The sequence below is a fragment of the Aotus nancymaae genome, unplaced genomic scaffold (assembly GCF_030222135.1).
Source record: "Aotus nancymaae isolate 86718 unplaced genomic scaffold, 86718_ANA_hifiasm-v0.15.2.pri h1tg000020l, whole genome shotgun sequence".
NCBI classification, from domain to species: domain Eukaryota; kingdom Metazoa; phylum Chordata; class Mammalia; order Primates; family Aotidae; genus Aotus; species Aotus nancymaae.
In genome coordinates this window covers 30,893,839-30,913,156 of record NW_026988432.1, presented here as the reverse complement: position 1 = coordinate 30,913,156, position 19,318 = coordinate 30,893,839, and the positions used below count along the sequence as shown (strand labels likewise).

Below are 19,318 nucleotides of genomic sequence, written 5' to 3'. Positions count from 1 at the left end.
CGAAGAGGCAGCACCGGGATTTAAACCAAAGCAGGCTGCCCACAGAGCCTGTCCATTTAACCTCTCTCCAAGAGATCTCTGAGAGGGGCCTGAACTTGCCTCAGGGTCCTGAAGCCTCACTGTGAGTTTAGACCTATCTGGTACAGAGGGTGCAGGGACCGAAAAGCGGCAGAAACACTGGTCCTGAGGTGCCCTCCTGTAGGGACATTTTCTAGCCTGAGCCATCTTGCTGCCATCCTTTTCTCTGCACGAAAATCAGAAGTTAGGTGCTGAGCTCTGCGAAGTCTTGCTGTGACTTTGTGACTGCCGATCAGGGAATGTGTGTGCATGTGTGACTCTGTGTGGGTACTCAAACGTGCAGTTCTCCTGCTGCCTTTCCATCAAGGTCACATTCCCTTTGAGGGCAGAGACCAGGTCTTCACTTTGTTCCCAAGCCTCTCTCAGCAATCAGTCCAAACTCTACCCATGGAGAGCCACAGGTGATACCCACCAAATAACCTCAATGACCCTGCCTTCCCTCCTGGCCTTAGAGCGGCAGTGACCAGGCTATTGCAGATGCCATCCCTATCACCTCTGTGCCTCGTCCTGACTGTTGGCACAGGCTGGGATAACCAGCAGGCACCTGCCAATACGTTCTCAGTAAAGTGAAGGAAAGAATTAGCTGTTTTTCACAGGCTCATAAATCCCCCCGATAAAACACTTCCTCCTGATGTTTTTCTCCATTTGCCACTGGATTTATTGAAACTGGGGAAAAGCATACACTTCTTAGCAAGCAGATGCTGAGATGAGTTCTTTATAGGATGTAGTTGGTAATAATTTAATTAGCCCAGGTTTTTGGGGAAAAAGTGTTAATTAGTTTTTGCTTAAAATACATCTCCATGGCCTCTCCTTCTCCACTTCTATCCCCTGGGTGAGGCCTCAATTTCTCATCCACACTCTGCAGCAAGTCCCAGCCTGGTCACTACTGTTATTACAGAAAAAGGAAATACAACGAGTTATTTTTGGGCAGCCATGGATTATGACACATGCTAATGATGATCACCGTAGGTTCAAGAAACGGGGGTATGAAGGGGAGCAGGACCCCACGAAGTTCTCAGCGCCCTGCTGGCCTCCAGGGCCAACCCCAGAGGCTTTGGAGGGCTGCTGATCACCAAGGCGGAGGGCAGAAATGTGTGATAGGGGCATCTCAGTGAAGGAGGGGAGCTCTAGTCCCTCAGACAGAAGGGAAGAGGTCTCTCCAGGTGAGCCCATCCCCGCGCTTTTTGTCCAGCCACCTGCCGCAGTTGAAGATGGTGGCCACGCCAGTGCTGGTGTTGGTGACCTCCACCTTCTCCACCAGCCAGCCCGCACAGTAGCCGCTGCCATCATGCTCCAGGCGTACCTTGCGCAGCTCACCTAGCTCCAGCGTCTCCAGGAAGAAGCGGTCTGTGCTGCCCCGCTCAAAGAGGTTGCGCATTTTCTGCTTCAGCTCCCGCTTGCCTGTGTCCCCGTTGGCTCCAAAGATGGTCACGAAGACGTTGGCGTCAGTCCCTGCCCCTGGCTCATAGCCTGTTGTCACTATGACTTCGTACTTGACGGGCACCAGGCTCTGGATCTTGCTGGCAAAGCTCTCTGTAGTCTTGGTAACCTCAAATACCTTGAAGTACTTCCTCTTCCTCTTGAGGGGGATGAGGCAGTCGCAGTTAAAGAAGTACCTGGCAGAGAGGTGGGAGAGAGGAGGGGGAGGGCCTCAGCAGATCCCAGCCAAGGCTGCTCCCTTCCCAGATCCCCTTGCTTATCCATAAATGATCCCTTCCCAAGGTGATGAGATATTGGAGCTGGAAGTGTTGGGTTAAACTTGAGTCTGGAGTGTCTCAGATCCTAAACAAGAGGACAGTGTGGAGGGTGAACCTGCACAAGCGTTTGTGAAAGTCTAAACACCTGCCAGGTCTGAAACAAAGACACCAGCCACAATAGCAGCCCTCAGACAGAAAGCTGCCGCTGCCTTCACCTCTCCTCCTCCCGCAGGAGTCCGAAACCATGTGTGTGCATGCTTAAGTTAAAATTCACCACGGACAGGCATCTCCATTTTTTCTTCTACTTCTTTTTTACCCCTCACACTCCATGTCCAATCCATGAGCAAATTCTGTTGACCTGACTTTTAAGATATATCCAGAACCAGCCCACCTGAAAACTATCCAGTATCTATCTGCCCTGCTGCTACTTGGGTCCAAGTCACCATCATCTCCTATCTGGAAATTATCAAGAGCCTCCTAAGTGGTCTTCCAGCTTTTTGCTACCTGTGGTCAATTCTCTATGCAGCAGCCATGTGATCATGCTGAGATGTAAGCCCAAGGAGGTCCTTCCCTGCTGAGAACCCTCCAGTGGCTTCCCACGTCAAGTAAAGTTCAAAGACTTTACAGTGGTCTGCAAAACTCCTCATGATCTGATTCTCCTCTCCCTTGTGTTTTCCTTTATTCATTTTTTTTTGTATTTTTAGTTTTTATTTTCTTTAGAGACAGGGTATCAGTTTGCTTCCAGATAGGACTGCAGTGGTTCGATCATAGCTCACTATAACCTCGAACTCAAGTAATCCTCCTGCCTCAGCCTCTTGACTAGCTGGAACTACAGGCATGTACTATCATGCCCAGCTAATTTTTAAAATTTATTTTTGTAGAGATAGGGTCTCACCATACTTCCAGGGCTAATCTGAAACTTCTGACCTCAAGCAATCCTCATGCGCTGGCCTCCCAAAGCACTAGGATTACAGGTGCGAGTCACTGCACACAGCTGTTTTCCTCTCTCACCGGTCACCTGCTCTTTTCCAAGCTCACTCCAATCTGCAGATACCCTTGCTCCCTCAAAGGGATTGGTTAATGTTTGTTCCTGGTGTTGACACCTTTAGGAGAAGTTGCTGAATCCAGAGTGATAATTTTAGGCAAAACCAAGTGGAAATATGACTATTAAATATGTGCTACCAAATCCCTTACACTTGCCTGTGTTGAATTAAGAGTTTGTGTATATGTGCATGTGAGTGTGTGCGTGTGTGTGTGCATGGACCGCAGAGTACAAGGAGAAAGAGGAAGTCCTCTACTGAAGAAGCCATCACAAGCAGAAGCAAATCTAGAGCCGAGAGAATGGTCTTGGACCAAGAAGTCCTCCCAAGCCTTCTTTTGCACATCCCTCATTTTAGCCTCTGGGTAATGATGGTGGGTTCAGGAATTATAAAGGAAAAAGCTGGACAGCATGGTGGGAAAATGCTGCACAGGATGTGAGAGGGCCTGGTCTGTCCCAGCCCTGCTACCTGCTACCTGTGTGACTATGGGCAAGTCACATCTCCTACCCAGATCTTGATTTTCCCATTGGCAAAGCTGGAGGTTTGGACTGAACAATTGCTATGGTTTCTTCCCACTCCAAATTGCTAATATACTAACACCTTTGAAAACAAGCAGTCTTGGTGCTGGCTAACGGCTTCAGCAATGCAATACTGAAAAGGTGTGCCCAATGGTGCAAAATCAAACCCTATTTTAGATGAACATTCTTAACAGGAAAAAAAAAACCACCTTTGGTTTTTGCCTGCTTACACAACTCCAGAACTTCGCATTCTTGAATCTCATTAGCTCCCACAACAACCCTGGGCATCATCCTCCCATTTCATAGAAGGAGGAACTGAGACTTGGAGAAGAAAAGTCACTGCTTAAGGTGACCCAGAGCCACAGCCTGCCTGGCCCTGAAGAATAAGCCATTTAAAGACATTTGCAGGAAATCCTTATTCTGTTTTGAGATCTTTCTTCCCCCAATTTATCACTTGATAAATTTGGATTGTTGTTACATACTACAGTTTCTCAGAGGAGGATATACTTACATTGTTTTAGAATTCCCTTAAAATGTATTTCTTTATGCATATGCCCACTAATATGCATAATTCTATATAAATACACAAATCATCTGATCATATGCATACTTTTCTAAATGTACTTTTTTTTGCTCCCTTTTTGCTTGGCTCTCTCTCTTTCTCCTTCCTCTCACTTCAGCATCCCTTCTCCTCAGATAACCCATGTAACAGTTGAGGGTGTAGCTGCCAAATTTCCCTCCATTTCACCCAACCCTGCGCAGACCCACGTATACATAGACATATGGGGATGTCAGTGTTCCCTTTACAAAACGGCATCACATAAGACATGTTTTCCTGTGTCTCACTTTTCTCACTCAATAATACTTCCTGGGAATTGCTCCAAGTCATCTGGTATGTATTTAATTCATTATTTTTGATGGCTGAAAAATATTCCCTGGTGTAGATATAAGGAAATGTTTTCTGATAGACATAATTATAGGATCACCAACATGTGGGCCCTATGGACTTACACAAAGCTCTGGCTTTGGAAGGATACGTAGCAGGCTGCTCCTGATAGAAAAAGGGGGAAGGTGTCCAGCCAGAGTAAAGGCAAAAGCAGAGAAAAATGAGCAGAGGGAAGTATACATATTCAAAACCATGTATAATATAAGCACACATCTGTGAACATTGTGTATTAGAAAAAATGCCAGTGAGAATGGGGTCACCAAAATGCCCATCACAGTGGCCACCTCTGATGAGCAGGGCTGTAGGGAATGTTTACTTTCTTTTACATATGTTTCTGTATTATTTGAATTTTTATGGTTGTATATTAGATATGCTACTGGGATAAAGTTCCCTTTGTATGACCTTCCACCCAAATCCTGAGGCTACTAGTGATGAGTAAGAACTGGTCAGGAAGGTCAAAAGCACACTGCAAAAGAGGGCTCAGGATGGAAATAGCTGGGAGATGGAAATTTGGTTATTGTGTATATGAGAGATTGAGATTAAATTCATTTGTAATTCATGGAACTCCGAATATGGCTAACGTGGTGGCAGGAAAGGAATTGTGGATGTTACACACAGCGTTAAGCAAGTGGTTTTATAACACAGAATGTAGGTGCCTTCTAGAATGAGGCCATGTGAATTGTCACCACGATTAAGCATGCCTGCCAAGTCCTTTTTCTGGACGAAGGTGATATTTCTGCAAGAGACAGGTTTTTCATCCAGCAGAGACCACAGGCTTGAGAACTGCAGGCAAGCAGGGATGGGCTAGGGCATGACTTCAGAGAGCTCCTAGGCTAACACCCCTGCCATTGTCTGTCTTCCCTAGACCCTATAGAACATCTAGCTCTCCTCCCAAAGGGCAGCATGAAGCACCAGGAGGTGAAAGGTAACTGCTGGAGGCCACACAGTTGACCAGGTGACAGCGCTAGTATCCAGGGGCCTGGACCCCCTGCAACCCCTTCACTTCAAGAAGAGCCCCCTCTTCACAGTTACCTCTTCCTCCCCCTCCAGCCCTGGTGACAACCAATAACAGGCTGCATTCCTGAGGCTCAAGGGAAAGATGCTTCACTTTGGAGAAGCTTCTTCCACAGGATGGAAAATTCTACAGCTCGGGCCCAGGACTGTGGGACAGGAAGCTCACAGCTGGGCCTTTGCCTCTCTTTCCTCCTAAGACAGGAAGGTGCCAGGTGGTGCTGAGAACTCTCTTTCTCGGCCAACATTGTGGGCTTAAGGGTAATGTGGGGGTGATTATTTTATTTTGTTTTGTTTATTTTGGAGAGTTTCCGGAGAAGCAGTATCAGCAGACACAATCCGTGTGGATGGGAGGCAGTACTGAGCCGCAGAAAGGGCTTAGACCCAGCCCTGACTTGCTCAGTGAGTCATTCACTCTTCTGGGCTAGTCTCTCAGCTGCTAAGTCCTCATCAGTACTGGTCCTAGCAGCCCACACAGAGCCACTCCTACAGGATTTATTGTACTTGAGCTGGGTTTTCTCTAGAAGACCCAGCAAATAATACCGCAGCTCATGAGGGAAGTTGCTATGAACAGAGTTGTGTCTTCCCAAATTTATACATTGAAGCTGCAACCCCTAAGACAATGGTATTTGGAGATGGGGGTCTTTGAGAGGTAATTAGGTTTAGACGAGGTTATGACGGTGAGGGCCTCACGATGGAATGAGTGCCCTTACACTAAGAGGAAGAGAAATCAGAGCTCTCTCTCGGCCATGTAAGGACACAGAGAGAAGGCGGCCATTTGCAGGCCAGAAAGAGAGTCCTCCCAGAACCCCACCTTGCTAGAACCCTGATCTCAGACTTCCAGCCTCCAAAGCTGTGAGAAATAGCTTTCTGTTGTTAAAGCCACCCACTCTCTGATACTTTGTTATGTCAGTCTAAGCAGAAGTCAGAACCACTTCTGCCAAATTCCCAAGGCATTGCTTGGTCTCAGGAAGCCAAATCCAGGGAGCTGCATGTTGGACAGATGTGGTTTTGAGAAGCTTGGGCTCCTGAGGGCCAGAGCTCATAGCTGAGGGCTCTGCCTGGGTCCAGCCTGGCTGCTGCTTCTGTGCAGGCAGGGGCTACCTTTCCTTGTGCAGTGAAGGCTCCAGGGTGTGGTAAGAGCAGGGCCAGCCCCAAGGAGAGGTGCAGATGTGGGAGGGTCCATGGTGGTTCTGGCCCTGTGAGCTGTGCACTCAGCTTTTGCTTACCCTTTGCAAGCCTTGACCTTGGATTCCCCTTTCTACCCTCCCCTGGCTCCTTCTCAGCACCTTTTCTGCCTTCCAGAGCCTTAGGGCTGTTTCTGGCTTCCAGCTTGGTTACCAAGTGGTTTTAATTAGACAAATTGATGACTGTGACTATGTTGCCCAGGTAACTAAGACCCTTAATCTTCCAGAAATGCCTGAGTCTCCAGAAGGCTCTGAGGGGAGAATGCAAAGCCCCTTATCTGGGGTACTGGGAGGCAGGTGGACCACTGGATTACTCCAGCTTGTCTCTGGTCCCTAATCTGCCCACATGGATGGTGGGTTTTCTCTATGACTGTGAAAACGGCAGGCTTCAAAGCTGTTTCTTTGTCATTATAGAGTGAGGGAAGGGGAAGGCAAGAAACGTCTCCTCTCTGGCACTGTTTGACTTTCTCAGTATTCTTCCTGGGAAGCATACCTAGATTCAAAGGCTAGATGCAGCCAAGGTTATCTGGCCCACTCCTCTGCCTCTGGCAGTAGATGTGCAGTCCAGATAGCTTCAGAACCATGCAGCTGTCTCTTCTCTCCCTGCCTTCTAGGCCTCCTGAATGGGGCAATCTTGACCTTGAAGAAGACATCTCCTCACACCCTGCTCTCTTCCCCATGGTCCAGTTCAGTCCCTGCCCCATGCTGAGGGAGTGACGCTTCCTTGGGGAGGAGCTCGGTACATACACATTGCCGTACTCCATCTCAGTGATAGTGATGGTCTTGACATGCCAGGCGAGCTCCCTCTTGGGGATGAACCGGTCTTCCCTGGCGAGGTGGCCCACACAGAGGGAGGCAATGTCCCCCAAGTAGATGCTGTCAAACTCGAACGTGTCTGTGGTCCCCCTGCAGGAAACAAAGGTGTGGTCTGTGAGCTGCCTATGCCTACCAAAGCAGGTCCTATGCCCACCGAAGCAGGTAAGCATTTGTCGGGGGCCTGCTGCATTCCAGGCACTGGGCCAGGGAACAGGGATGGGATGGCAAGCAAGACCTCATGGCAGTCCTGGGGGCTTTGAGGGGTTCAGTTCAGTTTGGGACCAAGACAATCACAATGAAAAAGCCCCACTAGCTGCCTGGCCCCAGCACCAAAGAATGGTAACATCGTTATGCAGGATGGAGATGTGGGGGGGTGGCTGGACTTAGCAGAGGGAGGAGGGGAAGGGAAGAGTCCTCTGAAACAGACATGTCTTAGCAAAGTCATGGGTAGAAATAGTGGGGTGTGGAGGTGCAGATATTTCTGGGAGAATGTTGGCTTGGGAGGAGTTTGGGTTCAGGGAGGGAAAAGCTGATGGAGAAGGCAGGGGTGAAGGCAGTCTGTGGGGGTATGTAGGCGCCAGTCTAAGGAGCCCAGACTTCATCCTGATGTAGAGATTTGAAGAAAAGCTTGCTACAAATGGAATGTCTGTGTCCCAGCTCCCTAAAATTTTATGTTGAAACCTATTCTCCAGTGTGATGGTGTTTGGAGGTAGGGCCTCTGAGAGGTGATTGGGTCATGAGAGCTGAGCCCTCATGAATGGGATTGATACCCTGATAAAAGGGGCCCCGGAGAGCTTCCTCCCTCTTCTGCCATGCGAGGACACAGTGAGAAGATGGCTATGAACCAGGAGGCGGGCCCTCACCAGACACCAGATTTGCTGGTGACTTGGGCGTGGACCCCCAGCCTCTAGAACTGTGAGAAATACATTTCTGTTGTTTCCAAGCTACCAGTCTGACGTATTCTGTTACAGCAGCCAGAATGGACTAAGAGAAAGATGTAGTGGAGTTAAGGGGGAGGTGGGGGCTGTCTCAGCAGTCCTGGAGGGAGTGGGGAGATGGAGTGGGCATCCGAGCAGTTCAGAGGTGGCTCTGATGGAGGGAGGTGTGGTCCTTATCCACACAGGTGTGGGGCAACGTTTCCAGTGAGTAGCACTGTCTGGCCACAGGGTGGGCTCCTATTAAATGCAGTCCCATGCTTTCCCTTTCACCACTGCCTCTTTAGCCCCTGGGTGCTTGCACAGGATTGGCACACAGTAGGTGCTAAGTACTTGCTTGTTAGGCCCATTTGTGTACCTATGGCTCCCACCTAAGGGGGAGATTCTTGGGGCCCTCCCTTACCTAGCCACCCCCCTCCCCACTTCCTGGTGGGCCTCCCCTTCCTACTTCCTAAAGGCCCGCTGCCTAGAAGAATTTTCCACGAGAAACTCTTTGGATCGGTTCTTCCTGCCCTCCAGGATGAGCCAGACGTTCTCCCTGGTTTCGCCTCCGTTGCCCGTTTCTATGACGATCTCGTAGGCTGTAATGGAGGAGGTGGGGGAGGGTCAGCACAGGGGAAGCAGTGCCCATCATCAGGGCAAGAGCAAGAGGGCAACGGCCTCTGGTCCTTCATTTGATCTTAGGCCACAGCCTGGGGGTGGGAGAGGCAGGTTAAAATCACCACGATTGAGGCGTTGTAGGTAGAACCTGCCTGGATTCTGGGGCTACAGCGAACACTCTCATTTTATTTATAGTAGCAACCTCTTTGCAAGCAAATATGGGAGCCACTGGGAATGCGGCAGGAGGTGGGGCTGAACACTCAGCTACAGGGCCGAGATCCCTGTAGATCAGTGCTGACAAGGGAGAAGAAGGGGGGCCCACTGCAAAAGCAAAGGGGAAAGACCCAGGCAGGCAAAGCACCCAGAAGACCCTTGCATTTGCTCCAGCACGCAGTCCCACTCGAATCCTGTCTGTGTCACTCCATCCCACCCTTCTGCTCCCTCGATTGTGTCTGCAATGGCATGCACTCCTCCAACATTGGTTAAGTAGATGCCAAGTGCCAGGACTGGACTAGACCCTGGGTGACCCTAGAACTCAATCTCTAGCCCCAGATACAAACACTGAGTGTACCATATGACAGAATGTGGTAGATAACCTTGCAAAAAAGAGCCAAAGTACTATGGGGTGAGACGAAAACCTGGCTCCCTATTTCCTCTCCCACTTCAGGTCCTGGTACTTTCTCTCTTGCTCACTCCAGCCACCCTGCCTCCTAGCTGCACCCAGAGCACGTAGGTGTGCTCTTGACTTAGAGCTCTGCAATGCTGTCTTTCTGCCTGAAGTGCTTCCCTCTTTTCCTCTCCCTCCCCCACCCATAGTGGCTTGGCTCACTGGCTCATCTTCTCGTTCTTACTCAAAAGTCATGTCTCAGAGATGTCTATCCAACCACTCTAATTAAAATTGCAACCTGATCCCCTTGCACTCCTGGCCTGCCTTACCTTGCTCCATTGTTTTCTCTTGTCCTTAGCACCTTCTAATATGCTACGTAGCTTATTTATTCATTGCTTTATTGTTATTATTATGTCTCCCCTCCTACTTAAATATAAGCTCCATGAGGGCAGGGGTCTTCATTTTGTTCATTGATAGATTCTCAAGTGCCTAGAACAGTGCCTGGCACATAGTAGACCCTCAATAAATGTTTACCGAATGAATAAATGAGTGATTGAGCTAATCACAGAAAGCTTCATGAAGGAGGTGACATTTGAGCTTGCCCCTAAAGAAGAGCCTTGATTACAATCAGCAGAAAATGGAAGAATGTTCCAGGCAGAGAAAAGAGCATAAGCCAAGATACCTGAGGGAGTGTTGCATGTGATCCAGACTCACTCCCTAGGGACCACGCCAGGGATGGAGCTGGCACCCTGGAGGACACAGTAAGTGTCTGGCTGGAGTATCCCCAGACATAGACTCCTTGCTGCAGTACCTGAATGATTGACGGTCTGGGATTCTGGATCCAAAGAGGTGGCTCTGTTTCTGTGCCTTTATCTCAGAGACATGTGAAGAGGAGAGATGGCCATCCCTGAGGTTCAATGTAGCACCAATCCCAGCCCCTCAGCCACACTTTTGCCTTAGTAACTTGTCTCAAGGAGAAATCTCTGCTACCTGAAACAAATAGAGTGAATCTAGGCAAAGAGACAGGCAGCCTCTGATTGATAGAGAAGAGATCCACAGAGAGCACATCCTTTCTGCAGCAGAGAGGGGCTCTGCAGCCCAGGACAGATTTCAGCCCAGGGACTCAAAGCCGTCCTAGCAAGGGGAGCTGTACCCTGCCTTCTGCTTTCCCACGGGAGGCGATGGTCTGTTCTGCAAACAGGCACCGGTGAATTCAAAGAGGGATCCTAGGTGTGCTTAGGGAAATGGTTTGTCAGCATCAGTGAGGGAGGCAGGGAGCACTGGGAACCTGCATATCACCACGATGAACTCAAGTAGGAGGTGTGAGAGATGATGCAGGTGGGGTGTCCTACACGGATTGAAATGAATTCTTTCCTAGTCATCCTAAGGATAAGGTAGAGAACTAAGGTTTGTAAATAAGGACATTTAGTTAGATTAGAAACAAATGTTGCTAGTTGCATCGGTGGTCTTTTGAGAGGAAGCTTCAATCAGCATATTTTCACCTTGCTTTCTTTCACATATGAAGCGGCTTGTTAAAAATGTAGAAGGCATGACTCCCAACTTTGTTCACAGGTTGCTGAGAAGGAACAGACGAAAAGAGGATCAGGCACTTGAATGTTCAGAGCAGGTAAAAGTGATGAGCCCCATCTAACAGAGATCTCCTGTGGGGCCAGCATACCCAAGGACAAGCCCCACTGGAGGAAGGCGCTTGGCAGACTTGCAAAGGAAGAAGCACATGGAAGTCACCAGCATAAAGGGGGTACCAGTAAAGCTACTGTGGGCTTAGGAGGCATGGGTGGTAGTTTGAAAGGCAAGACAGGAGAGGAGTAAGCAGATCCCCTTCGAAATCTTGCCTTTATCCTGGGCATGGCATCTGCAGAGGGCAACAAGTGAGTGATACAGGATGTACTGAGAGGGAAAGGGGCAGGATGCAGGGAAGATCCAATGTCACATTCTTCAAGGAGCTGCAGAATAAACAGGTGTTTAGTCTTGAGACAAGAACTGCTGGGGCACATGATTGCCATGAAGAAATCCTAGGAGTATAGTTGGGCTTCTAGTGGGCATTTGGGTTTTACTGCCTTATGTTACAGGACCATTGTTTATGCTGGGGAGCTCCTACCAGCTGAGAATGGTGCCTAGCCAATCAGTGGATGGGGCAGAGAGTCCTGGGCCTGGCCAATCAGAATCCTCCTCAGGGAGATGCTCTCTTCCCTTCCATGGAGGATGTTAAGCTGGAATGGTATGGGGTTGGAGTTGCTAGCAGCCGACTTCCACTATGGAGAGAGTCTCTACTAAAACAAAGTTAATGCATGGGAGGAAACAGTTGAGAGGAGAAGAGAGAAAGAGACATACTGAGACCACTGGAGCCTCTGGAGACAGCCAAGTCTCGGCTAGAGCCACCCAAGACTTCCAAGTTCTGGGAGCCAATACACTCCCTTTTGCTGGAGCCAGCTTAGGACTGGGTTTCAGGCACATACGACCAAGAGTCCTGACCACTCCTGAAATTTTCTGTTTGACTCCGTTGGGACTACCAAAGGATGGATGCTCCAATAACATAAATATGAAGATGGATTTTCTAGCTGAACTGCCTAGTGAAGCAAGCAGTGACTGTTCCATCCCTGGGGAGCTGACTCACAAACTGGACTGTTATTTGGGCTGAAAATGCTGCATATAAGCCTGACTGGGCAGCCTTAAAAGGCCTCAAGAGTGGGAGCATAGGGAGTGGGAGCACAGGGAGCAGGAGGGTTGCAGAGAGGAAGACATTGGCCCTGCCAGAGGATGTCCCAGAGAGAGATGTTTTGTCCTTCCAGGTGTGTGTGTGTGTGTGTGTGTGTGCGTGCACACGTGTGTACACAAGCATGTATGTATACACATGTGCATGTGATCTTACTGTCCTGGACTTACCCTGGATCAATTACAATAGAATCTCTGGGAGTGGGACCCAGATGTTAGTATTATTTAAAGATTGCCAAGTTTTCAGCTTTGGCTGCACACTGGAATCACCTGCAGAGGCAGATGGTTGCAGAGGGCAGGGAGAAGCTTCTAGAATTGTCAACAAGAGTTGGATGAAGGTAGAGAACGGGAGGCTAAATGAGATGGTGCAATCGATTAGTCTGGAGTACCAGCCAGGACTAATAAGGACAAGACATCTTGGGGCGGTGCAGGGGGCCTTCAAAGTGTCACTTAACCTTTCTGGGGTTTTGTTTGCCTTATCCATGACACAGAGATGTGAATTTGCACCCCCTCTATTTCATGGAGTAGAATTGCAAAGACCTATTGAGAACATGGGTGTGGAGTGCTTTCACCCCTATAAAGCTCTGTTCAAGTACAAGAGGGTGTTTGTCCTCACGCACTGAGTGTCCAGAGATGCCTTGAGGTCAGTGATGTCAGAATGTAAGTGCCATGAGGGCAGGGCCCCTGTTTAATTAATTGGCGTGTCCCCAGAGGTCAGAGCAGGGCCTGACCCTTGCGGGTGCTCAATAAGAGTTTGTCACATGGTTAAATGAAAGTAGCTGAGGGTTGGGATGCCTGGCTCAAGCTGCACCCATGACTGCCTCCAGGGCAAACCTCAATCTGAGGACACAGGTGTGGCTACCTGTTCCCTCATGAGCAGTCCAGATGGCGTCACTCTATTCTCTGCAGCCTCCCAGTAAAGAGAGATTGATTCAGGCCCTCTCCTGGCTGTGTGTCACTGCCCTCTTGTCTAGAGCATGCACACATCCTTCTGGAACTGACACAAGGGTCACCTCCCCTCTACAATCTCTCTGCTAACCCAAATCTCACAGATTTTAGCAGAGGTTTGGCAGGGAATCTGTGAAGGAGACTCAGTGATTACGCTCCAAGCATTACAAATCTCTCCTTCCCTGGACACCAATGGTCTGAGGAATCTCTATTGCTCATCATGGCACTTGTGTAAGGGTCTTAAGGTTTCCCTTGAATTAGACTGAGAGCTTGTAAGGACAAGGACTGCATTTTCTTCCATTCACTCAGCACCAACTAACTGAGCACCTATTGATCCCCAAGGCCTGCAGAGCTGCAGAGGGCTACATACATGAGTGATGCTATCCCTAATCTGTGGGAGCTTTTGGATATATTGAGAGACTAATGCATGTGCAAAGGTCAATACAAATAAACTAGAGTTCACAAAGTAATATGCATTATTCATAGCATCTACAATAAAACTAGGCACTCAATAACTTCTCAGAGTGTAATTATACAAGTTGGGAGTCTACCTTCTGAGTTAGGGCAGGAATCCTCATACAGAAATTCTTGATAAATGGGTGTTTGGCCCGTGTTTGAATACTCCCAGGGACACAATGCTCACTACCTCTCAAGGCAGCTAATCTCATCATTGGGCAGTTTGGATGGAATGGTAGAGATGAGTGTTGGTGAGTGGCTTCCTTTCCATAGTCTACAGTGGTCCCCTGGAAGGGACTGTCCAGCCAGGGACTACATTTCCCAGGTGCCCTTGCATCTGGTGGCACCACATGCCTAGTTTGCATTAATAGGATGTGAGTTCTATTAGGGGAATGTGCCTTCTCCATGCTCTTTTCCTATCTGCAGAAAACATGGAAGCCACATGTTGGAAATGACTGAGACACAGAAGGAGCTTGGGTCCCTAAATCATTCCAGGGAAGACTTCCCACCAAATGCACGTACTGGAGTGGGTACTATAGGAGTGAAAAATATGTTTTGTTGTGCAAAGACACTGAGATTTAGAGGTTTACCTTTTACTGAAATTAGTGTTGCCTTAATAACTAAGGTTGGAAAAATCCATTTCTTACATGAGGCTCTGTCTTGGACAAGCCTCTTTTAATCTGTTGGTCCCAGACACTGGCATCTATGAAAGGCACATCTCCCTAGGTTTTGTTTGCCATCCCCTCAGGATCAATTACTATTCCCCTTTAAATATCCCCTGAGGAAGGGACAAAAGGAAAGCCGCTCCTGGAGATACTGGCTTCCCCTGCATTCTGTTTCTAGGAAGCGTTGATTAGGCAGCTGTTGCCACAGGCATCAGTTGGATGATATCCACGATATAAAAATAAACTAGAGAGGACTCCACACCAAACCACACAGCCCAGCCTTCAGGTCAGGGTCAGCTTGTCCCCAGTGGGTTTTCCTGCTACCTAATTAGTCCCTGTGATTCTGAGCCATGAGCTGGCATCAGTGTCTCTTAGCAGTTCCAGTTTCACCAAGCAACATTTAGGATGTTTCCTCATGCATCTCTCTGTATTAGCCCCTGCATCGGGCATCTGACCCCCCTCCAGCTGGAACAGCATCTTCTTATTCCAGCACCATTCCCTGCCTCCCTCTGGAGCCAGTGCTCTCCCCCACATACTGGTCTCTTCCAGCTCATCATTGATCTTGTTGTTGGCACAGGCAAAGTCACGGACCGTCTGCCCATCACCCTCACTCTTGGAGAGCCAGCAGTCGCACTGGAAGCGGAAGGTCTCGTCGCGGGAGTTGTCCTTCACGTCAACATAGCTCAGATGCCAGCCAGGAAATATCCCTGTGGAAAAGACATCATGGGGACTGGAAGCCGGACGTGCCCTTCCTCCCCTTTCAGACTTTACACCCCAACAACCCACTGGCTGTGTGTCCCTGGGCAAGTCCTCTGTCTTCTTTGGGCCTTGATCTCCTTGTTGATAAAGTGAGGGGTTGGATTCGGTGGTCTCGAAGGGTTCCTCTGGAGCAGAGGAGACAGTTCTCTGTAAAGCCGTTAACCTGGGGTTCATGAACCCTAGAGGATCTGTGTATGGAACTTTCTTGGGGTCCATGACCCCAAGAAATTGTGCTGTAATTATATGTGAACATTTTACCAGTGAGAGACCTTATGCTTTCATTAGATGCATAATTGAGATCTCTGACCCAAAATGGAACTTTCTGGTGTTCACTAAGATGAAGGATGACTTCTATTACTTCCTGACACCAGCATTTACCTAGTCCATGCTCATTATCCTTCCAGAATCAGTTCAGGTGGCAACTCCTCCAGGAAGCCTTCCCTGATGTTCCCTGATCACCCACTAGGCCTGCATCAGGTGTTCTCCATGCTCCTGTAGCCCCATGTATCTGCCTTGGCCACACCCTGACCACCTCGTGTTGTCAGTATTTACATGTGTCTCATTCTCCAGGCCACGAGCTCTTGGGGGCAGGGAGTAGGTCTTACTTGTTTTAGTTTCTTTCATGCCTAGCATAACGGCTGGCAAGTAGCAGTTGATCAATGAATGCTGAATGAATGAATGTGTCATGACTTGGTTGTTCAACAATCATAGAACAAATCCAAAGCTGCTGTTTCTTTTGGGTATGTTGCTGATACTGAACACATAGCTGCCCCTGTTGTAATTGGCAGGCCTTCCCTGGGCAGTGTGCCCACCATAGCACAGCTATCAAATATGAATTGATGTGCGCTTGCATCACAGTGTAAATAGCATGCATGTGACAGCTGCATGCTCTTTACACCATGCACTGGTTCAGTTACTCTCTTCTCTTCAAAGTCCTTGAGAACTCTTAAAACCAAAGGACCCCATGCAGGAGGAATCCCAGGTGACTTGTTGCTTATTATATGTACACAAGGAAACTCCAAGAGTCTTAAAGCACAAAGAGACACAAAAAGATGGACACACACTTCCAGGTCACCCAGATCACAAGGGACACATGTTAAGGCTCAGCAAGGAATACACAGCGGTCCTAATATAGCATCATTCCAGGTTGAAAAAGTATTTCTTATGTTTTGTAAACACAGCTTTTCACTGAAGTAGAAAACAGCACCAATACAGTTAAGCTAAATTTTAAAACACTTCTGTTGAGTTAAACATTGGTAAGTTATTTTAACAATAAATTTGTTTTTTTTAACTCAATTAATCTTTCTGTTTTTCTACATTAGGGCCAATTCCACTGGTAAGTATGCAAAATGGTTGCTTTCTGAGATGCTTCCTGATAGTGTCATGAAGATAAGACCTTCCGCTTCCAGTACAACTGCTGGCTTTCCAAGATTAAACTACATAGTAAGCCTTAATATATTCAGTCTGGAAATGAGGCAGGGAAGACGTACTGAAGCAGTGCTCAAACACTTCTGGAGTGGAGCATAGGAAGGAAGAGACAGGTAAAGAGGAAGGCAGAGAAAAAGGTGATAAGTTGCTGATTCTATTGAAAGGTGTCCAGGTAGAAGAGACTTTTTGTCCTCCTCCCACCATTCATCTTCACTCTCTCTTTGTGTGTGTGTGTGTGTGTATGAGACAGACACAGACACACAGATGCACAGAGATTCTACTATCCAGCTCTTACATAGTTTGATTGATATAGACCTCTGGAGTGGAACCCAGGCATTAGTAGTCATTAAGGCTCTTCAGGTGATCCCAATGTGTAGCCAAGGCTGAGAACCTGGGCCTGTATCACTGTCACTGGAGGGCTGGTTAAACTATACGTTATTGAGCCCAGTCCCAGAATTTTAAATTTATTGTTAAAATTCAGTAGGTTTGTGGTGGGGTCCAAGAATGCCCATCTCTAACTAGCTCCCAGGTGAGGCCAATGCTGCTGGTTCTAGAGTGACACCTTGAGAACTACTGGTTTAATGTATCAGGACCGGTTTAATGTATCAGGACCAGAGTCAGGGGGGTCTTTCTACAGAATCACAGTAAAAGGAACTCAATGGGAAGTCTGAACATGTGATTGCATGCATGAGTGTGAGCATGAGTATTCTAGTGGAGAAGGATGATGACATTACCTGGAGACATGAGCCATCATGAGATTGTTTCTGTTGCTGGAATGTACCATTCATCATGCTCTATACCCTACGGAGTTTTCAGTACAGAATTATACTTCCTGGGCTCCAGGCAAGGTGGTGACTGAGAAAAGCAGCGAGCTGAGGGGAAGGGTGGATTCTGGGATGGCTTTACATTTATCCACATATAATCCATTGCCTTTACTGCATGGATGAAGACAACCGGAATAGGAGCCTGTCTAGCCCAGGTTGCCCTGGGGCTCAGTGGCAGGCTGCCTCTCTTCCCACTGTGGCCCCCCTGCCCTGTCCTCTCAAAAATTGCCATTTTCTCACCCCATCCACAATTTTCAAATTAAAATTCTTCAAAGAAACTCCTTCTATGAGCTTTGTGCTTGATGCTCACTTAATTGCCTTGATTTGGAAATTTTGGATGTGATCGACAAGGATCTTACCATGACTTTCTCCCACTAAGAACCTATCAAACATGCAACTGGGAACAGATGGTTCTGGCAGGCTGATATCATATGTCTGGTTTTTGCTGGTGATGACAGCAGGATAGTAGATGGGTAAATGGACTCACAGGTACAGCATGACTAACCAAGTGGCCAGCACTAGCTACATGGTAGATGTCCTACCTGGCCTTGGCAGATGTATTAGCTTATTCTTATGCTGCTATGAAGAAATACCCAAGACTGGGTAATTTATAAAAGAAAAGAGGTTTAATTGACTCACAGTTCTGCATGGCTGGGGAGGCCTTAGGAAACTTACAATTATGGCGGACCATATTTCTTCACAGGGTGGCAGGAGAGAGAATGATTGCCAAACGAAGGGGGAAGTCCCTTATGAAACCATCAGATCTTGTGAGAACTCACTCACTATCACAAGAACAGCATGGGGGAAACTGCCTCCATAATTCAATTATCTTCATCTGGTACCCTCTTTGACACCTTGAGATTATTACAATTCAAGGTGGATTTGTGCGGGAACACAGAGCCAAAGCATGTTGGTGGGCCAAGAAGGAACATCTGAAATTAACAAAGAAAGAATCCATTGCTTTACAAAGTCTTCTCTTTTAGGGTTCTACTTTTTTTTTTTTTTTACATAAAGTAGCAAACACTCCACACTGTTTGACACCTTTTATTCACAGACAAACTATATCAGAATATAAATACTGACTCATTCTTTTTCATAGTTGCCTGATATTTCATTGTATGCACATGTCACCAAATTATTTATCTTGTCTTTGTTGATAGGTAATTAGTTGGTATCCAGACTTTTACTTCTGTACACAACACTATAATATCCTTCCACTTGCATCATAGTGCTCTTTTAAAATGATAAATCAGATTTTGTCACTTCTCCATATAAAAACCCCCAATGGCTTCCCATCACTGTCAGAATAAAATACAAACTGCTCACTAAGGAGTATTAGGATTGACATGATCTGGTCGTTTTCCACTCCTCTGATTTTATTTCATACTATTCACAACTTCACTTATTCTGTTCCACCTACACTGGCCTTCTTTTTACCCCTTGATACGTGAAGCCCTTTGTTGTCTTAGAAACTTTGCATCTGCCATTCTGTCTGTTTGGAACTATACTCCCCAGGCTCTGAATATCAACACCATGTCATCACTGAGGTGTCAGATCAAATGTTCTGTCTTTGAGAAAGCCTTTGTTAACAACCCTATTTGCAGAAGCTTCCTAATCCCCAATTACTTGCCGTCAATCATGATATATACCCACTTCGCAATCTGAAATGTTTGTTTCTGTTTTCTCATATATTGTATAGTTTGTCTTCCTCCACTAGGTTGTAAGCCCCATGAGAACAGAAGTCTTTTCTGTTCTGTTCTGTTCTCAGGAGAAGAGAACCTGTCCACCTCTGTGTTTCAGTGCCTAGAACAGTGCTTGGCATATTAGTTAATAAATGTTTATTGCATGCATGGGTGTGCACTATTATTGAATAGGGAAGAATGGCACCAATGGTGAAGTTTTAGGAGTGGCTGGAAAAAAGAATTTGAAGCCCTACCAGGGAGTTATGGCCTGTACTAGTAGAATTATTATTTTATCCCAAGTTTTTGAAAGTTTACTTTAAGAAAAAGGCTTAGAAACTCTGAACAAGTGTGAGGTAAGGCAAGAGATGGCAGTCTCTGGATGGGAGTG

General features: G+C 47.4%; 1 protein-coding gene across 4 annotated transcripts in view; it reads right to left on the bottom strand.

The window, feature by feature from the left end:
- Nucleotides 1–707: 707 nt before the first annotated feature.
- Nucleotides 708–19,318, bottom strand: part of LOXHD1 (lipoxygenase homology PLAT domains 1) — a 183,328-nt gene continuing 164,717 nt past the window's right edge. For 2 of the 4 annotated variants that reach the window (XM_064378976.1, XM_012440784.2), the window contains 4 exons: nt 14,774–14,944; nt 8,677–8,809; nt 7,225–7,383; nt 1,214–1,694 (listed from right to left, as the gene is read on the bottom strand). In XM_064378976.1, the coding sequence (XP_064235046.1) occupies nt 1,214–1,694; nt 7,225–7,383; nt 8,677–8,809; nt 14,774–14,944 (944 nt within the window). Of the gene's footprint in view, nt 965–1,213; nt 1,695–7,224; nt 7,384–8,676; nt 8,810–14,773; nt 14,945–19,318 lie in introns of those variants that run through there. The other 2 variants (XM_064378977.1, XM_012440785.2) reach the window with 2 other exon arrangements.